This window comes from Ovis canadensis, chromosome 19, assembly GCF_042477335.2.
Source record: "Ovis canadensis isolate MfBH-ARS-UI-01 breed Bighorn chromosome 19, ARS-UI_OviCan_v2, whole genome shotgun sequence".
NCBI classification, from domain to species: Eukaryota; Metazoa; Chordata; class Mammalia; order Artiodactyla; family Bovidae; genus Ovis; species Ovis canadensis.
Genome location: NC_091263.1, coordinates 63,742,640 through 63,748,271, shown reverse-complemented (window position 1 = coordinate 63,748,271; position 5,632 = coordinate 63,742,640). Strand labels below are relative to the sequence as shown.

The following is a 5,632-nucleotide window of genomic DNA, read 5'->3' as shown; positions in this document are numbered from 1 at the left end:
TGCAGAATTCCTGCCGTGTTCAGTCTGTAGACCTAACCAGTTTCCTGCCACTCACCACTGCCAGTAAGGGAGGGGAAAGCTGTGTTGAAGCTCCTAAAAAGGGCCCCTTGGAAGAGTGAGGAGCCTAGCTACATCATTGACACTTGCTGCTACTGGAGGTGATGGATGTCGAACTGAACCCTGAATCCTCACATCTGTCACATCTATTCTAGGGACACCCTGCCCTGAATCCCAAACACACACACACACGCACTGAGCCCTGGGCTGAGGGAGAACCTTACCCAGCTGCGAGGCCCAAGGAAACCTCTGGCTTCTGTACACCTCCCCAGCTGGTCCTCCCATCCCTTATGCAAGGCCACCCTCTGCAAAATCCTGGGGAGGGTCATGGACCTCAGACTCCTGGGATGCAGGTTCAGACAAGTGTCACACCTGACATAGGGTGAGAGTGATGGACTTGGGCATGTTTGACAAAGCAGAGGCTGAGAGAACATATTCAGAGATGATTGAGACATAAATTCCAAGAGAGAATAAGAGCCTCAGCAAAGCATAGACACATCAGCACCCACTCAAGGCAGGCTCAGCAGAGGGTGTGGTAGTTTGTGAGAGGGTTGGGGAAAGAGGGAATCTTGAGGGAAGGCCAGCTCAGCTGCTTCTGAGGATGTGATAAGGTTTAGAAGCTGTATCCCCAAGCTAATGACCTCTGATGGCAGAGGGATAGCCCTCCTGCCTGCTCACCCCTATTCTTCCTCTGCTTGTTTATCCACTCCAATCCTCAGGCTCTCTCCCCGCCATACCAACTCCATGCTTGGTTCTCCCAGGAAGTGGCCAGCACAGGGTGGGGTTGCGGGGTAGGGAGCCATGTCTCTTAGCCTCTGGGGAGGGAGGCAGCAGGCACAGCTGCAGCCTCTCTGCTTCTGCCCTGGTCTTCCCCAGGGGCTGGCTTTAGCTGGCTGTCCCCCATTGAGGCACAGCACCTGTCCTGCTGCTGCTCAGCTGGGGGTACCATGTCCTCCTGGCTCACTGCCAAGCTCTGTGCCGGTCCTGAGGGCCCTGCCAATCAGAAGCCTGTGGAATCCTGCCCTTCCCAGCTGGTTCTGACTGCAGCCAGTCCTAATCTGAACGGAAATGGCTTGGCAGCGGCTGCAGAAGAGTAAAGCCCAGTGCCTGCCCAAATTGTGGTGGGAGCTGGGATCAGGCTGGCTCAAGTGTCAGAGCCAGCCCTGAGCCCTGAGCTTTCTTTTGGGTACAAGATTGGTCAGGTTTACTTTAGGAGCAAGGGCCTAGTGTGAGTTGTTCTGGGACAGGCTTTAGACTATGCCAGGAAATAATTTTTTTGGAGGGTGGAAGGCAGGAAGATAAGGGGCCGATCCCTCTTCTGTGGGTCTGATTTCCAAAGGGCAAGACCATGGTCAGTAAATGTCTTTATTGGAAGAGAGATCCAGTCTCCTTGGCTCTGCCAGCACCCTAGGTCATGAGGATTTCGATGTCGAGCTCTAGCCGGCTGGCCCTGACCTCATAGCGGCCCCGGATCAGGCCTCGAGTCTGGCTGGCATGCCAGCGCCAGTGAGACTGGATGATGCAGGCCGCTTGGCGTGCCTGGAGAAACCGTCTGCGGGCCTGCCACATGCGGACCTGTGCCTGCACCTTCACCACTGCCCATTCCTGGCAGGTGTAGAGTCTTAGTGCCAGGCGCCGTCTTTGCTCCAGCATCTTGGCCTGCATCGACCTCCACCAGCACTGGATGACCCAGGCCCTGAGTGCTGCATGCAGTAACGTCCGGCGTACCGTGTTGCCACGCCACCATGACTGAATCTTTATGGCTGCCTTCTCTAACTGATTGGGGGAAGGAAGAACATGGAGATGCTCAGTGGGGTACCCTGCCATTCCTAACCCCACCTCTGGTGCTGGGAGGAAAGGAGGCATGGCCCAGGTAGCCCTGGCCTCTTATTTCTGGGCCCCATCCATCTTATTTCCAAACACTACTCACCTTTAGACACTGCTCATTATCCTCTGGACAGATCCCTTCTGTATGAGCCTCACTCACATTTTGTGTGTCCATGGCCCTGGTCTTTAGAGTCCACTCATCTATCAGTTAGGCCACCCTAGTCTGTAGCCCCGCCCTCAACTGTTAGACACCCCATCACTAGACTCCACCCACCTGCACACAAGTCTCCCCTCATTAGGTCCTGTTCACCCACATTTGACCCACATCTCTTTCTCTTCTTCTTTTGTTTGTATCTTCTAATGTATTGACTAGCCACCTTATTTACTGATACCCATAACTTTAGGGGGGCTGTCATCATTTCTTGCTTCCAGTTTATTTCTCAGACTCAGCTGGTGTCTTAAGCCTTGCTCTTTCTACACCTTCCAGCCACTTATTTCTGGTCCTGCTGGTGTCAGTGGAGAGAAAGATTCATTCAGCTTTCCTTCAAGTAAGGGATTACACACACACTCATCACCAGTGTGGGTTTCTGGAAGCCTAAGTGTCAGGGTCTTTGGGAGGGACGTGCGTAATGTGTTCATGGGCTAGTATGTATTTTGTTAAATTTGTGGAAGCAAGATATTTTATCTGCAGTTGGAGAGGGCTTCTGTCTCCCCTTCTCTGACCCCCTTTGTCAGCCTTTTCTTGCCAGGTGCAATAGAATGGCTGCCGTTTCTTTTGGAATGTGACTAAGGGGAAGCTGAGTTGGGATATACTTAGTATGGGTTAATGTGATAGATTTATGTGGTTCACAGTCACCCCTGGGAATAGGTAAATTCTTGTTAGACATTCTGCTAGCAATGACTTCCAGGAGTTTTCCTACCAGTTACAACATCCATTCACCTGTGTCATGGTTTTGATATGGGGACAGAAGTGCAGCTATGGCGATGGGGACACTCCCTGCAGTGCCTGGCACCAGAAGTGTAGGTACAGTGGAGGAAAAGCAAGGTTTGAAAAGTTCAAAGACAAAAACGGGTCCCTAGAAAATTCTTACTGTTTCCAGACATGTAAAATCCTAGGTAGTAGATTCTGTTTTCATTGATGCCTGATTAAAATTGAAGTTCTGTCTTGAAATATAATATTTGACAATGCAGTGAGATGGTTATAAATATTCCAAGCTTTTTTTTTCTGTTTTGGTATAAATTTTGTAAAATAGAGTTTATCAGAATTCCAGAATCGATGCTTTTGAACTGTGGTGTTGGAGAAGACTCTTGAGAGTCCCTTGGACAGCACAGAGGTCCAACCAGTCCATCCTGAAGGAAGTCCGTCCTGAATATTCATTGAAAGGACTGTTGCTGAAGCTGAAACTCCAGTACTTTGGCCACCTGATACAAAGAACTGATTCATTTGAAAAGACCCTGATGCAGGGAAAGATTGAAGGCGGGAGAAGAAGGGGATGACAGAGGATGAGGTGGTTGGGTGGCATCACCACGCCTCAATGGACGTGGGTTTGAGTAAATTCTGGGAGTTGGTGATGGACAGGGAGGCCTGGTGTGCTGCAGTCCATGGGTCTCAAAGAGTCAGACACAACTGAGGGACTGAACTGAACAGTGATTGCAGGGAACCAACCAGAACTCTATGAATGATATACATGCGGGCATGAGAAATCCTGTTTTATGCATCTGGAAAGTCAATGTTTCTATAGCAAATCATATGAAAAATCATCATATAAAGAAGTAATAAAAGATTATGCAGCAAAAAATGTAGGGAAAATGCCACAGAGGTAGGACACGTAACTAATATATACGTTGTTACATTTGTGATCTCTGCCACCTCTTTTATATGTGTCATTTGTTGTCTTGACTTGTCCTAAATATTCACTGGCCTGATTTTAAGTCTATAATTTTGTATTCTTTTTCTTAAAGTAGGCCTTCCAGTGTATATAAACTTTAGTTCCCACAAAACCTGGGTCTGCCCTGCTGTGCTTTAAGAATGCAACTGTGTGGCCAGGGCTCATGGGAGCTCACATGAGTTTCTAGAATTCAGAGTTAGGACTGAAACTGCAGAAACAGATGACGCAGAGCTGCTGTGCGTCCTTTGGGATCTGAAACGCCATTCTGGCTCTAGTTTTAACATGCATGATATTCCTCATTTTTCTGCATAAGCCACATACTGTGGCTTCTGTTTATGTGTATTTGAGGCCTCGTACCATCACTTGTACTAATTGCCATGGCACTGTCCATCAGCGTGTCTTACAGATTCCAGCCCTATTTTCAAGCAACCAACTTCTTTAGGTCATATTAGCTAGTAAAGTAATGCTCAAAATTCTCCAAGCCAGGCTTCAGCAATACGTGAATCGTGAAATTCCAGATGTTCAAGCTGGTTTTAGAAAAGGCAGAGGAACCAGAGATCAAATTGCCAACATCTACTGAATCATCAAAAAAGCAAGAGAGTTCCAGAAAAACATCTATTTCTGCTTTATTGACTATGCCAAAGCCTTTGACTGTGTGGATCACAATAAACTGTGGACAATTCTGAAAGAGATGGGAATACCAGACCACCTGACCTGCCTCTTGAGAAACCTATATGCAGGTCAGGAAGCAACAGTTAGAACTGGACATGGAACAACAGACTGGTTCCAAATAGGAAAAGGAGTATGTCGAGGCTGTATATTGTCACTCTGCTTATTTAACTTATATGCAGAGTACATCATGAGAAATTCTGGGCTGGAAGAAGCAGAAGTTGGAATCAAGACTGCTGGGAGAAATATCAATAACCTCAGATATGCAGATGACACCACCCTTATGGCAGAAAGTGAAGAGGAACTAAAAAGCCTCTTGATGAAAGTGAAAGTGGAGAGTGAAAAAGTTGGCTTAAAGCTCAATATTCAGAAAACGAAGATCATGGCATCCGGTCCCATCACTTCATAGGAAATAGATGGGGAAACAGTGGAAATAGTGACTGACTTTATTTTTTTGGGCTCCAAAATCACTGCAGATTGTGATGGCAGCCATGAAATTAAAAGACACTTAGTCCTTGGAAGGAAAGTTATGACCAACCTAGACAGCATATTCAAAAGCAGAGACGTTACTTTGTCAACAAAGATCCGTCTAGTCAAGGCTATGGTTTTTCCAGTGGTCATATATGTATGTGAGAGTTGGACTGTGAAGATAGCGGAGTGCCAAAGAATTGATGCTTTTGAATTGTGGTGTCGGAGAAGACTCTTGAGAGGCCCTTGGACTGCAAGGAGATCCAACCAGTCCATTCTAAAGGAGATCAGTCCTGGGTGTTCTTTGGAAGGAATGATGCTAAAGCTGAAACTCCAGTACTTTGGCCACCTCATGTGAAGAGTTGACTCATTGGAAAAGACTCTGATGCTGGGAGGGATTGGGGTCAGGAGGAGAAGGGGACGACAGAAGATGAGATGGCTGGATGGCATCACGGACTCGATGGACGTGAGTTTGAGTAAACTCCGGGAATTGGTGATGGACAGGTAGGCCTGGCGTGCTGCAATTCATGGGCTCGCAGAGTCAGACACGACTGAGCGACTGAACTGAACTGAACTGAAAAGTCCTCACGAGTGGACCCTGTTGCCTCCATTAATGTCTGTCAATCTGAGTGAGTGGAACGCTGGTATCGGCCATTCAAAGGCCTGCATCACTGCAATGAATCATCGGTCCTGGTGTCAGGCATCTACTTCCAGTCCAATAT

At 47.7% G+C, this 5,632-nt stretch overlaps 1 protein-coding gene across 2 annotated transcripts; it reads right to left on the bottom strand.

Annotated features, from left to right (window-relative positions):
* Window positions 1–1,464: 1,464 nt before the first annotated feature.
* IQCF6 (IQ motif containing F6) lies at window positions 1,465–2,059 on the bottom strand. Of its 2 annotated transcripts, none has more exons than XM_069562564.1 (2): window positions 2,045–2,059; window positions 1,465–1,833 (listed from the first exon to the last, which is right to left on the bottom strand). In XM_069562564.1, exons 1-2 carry the CDS (start codon window positions 2,057–2,059, stop codon window positions 1,465–1,467), a joined length of 384 nt encoding a protein of 127 aa, XP_069418665.1. The 2 variants fall into 2 exon arrangements, with proteins under 2 accessions (XP_069418665.1, XP_069418664.1); XM_069562563.1 differs by lacking the exon at window positions 2,045–2,059 and adding an exon at window positions 1,944–1,961 and having other exon boundaries at window positions 1,465–1,839.
* Between the last annotated feature and the right edge of the window lie 3,573 nt (window positions 2,060–5,632).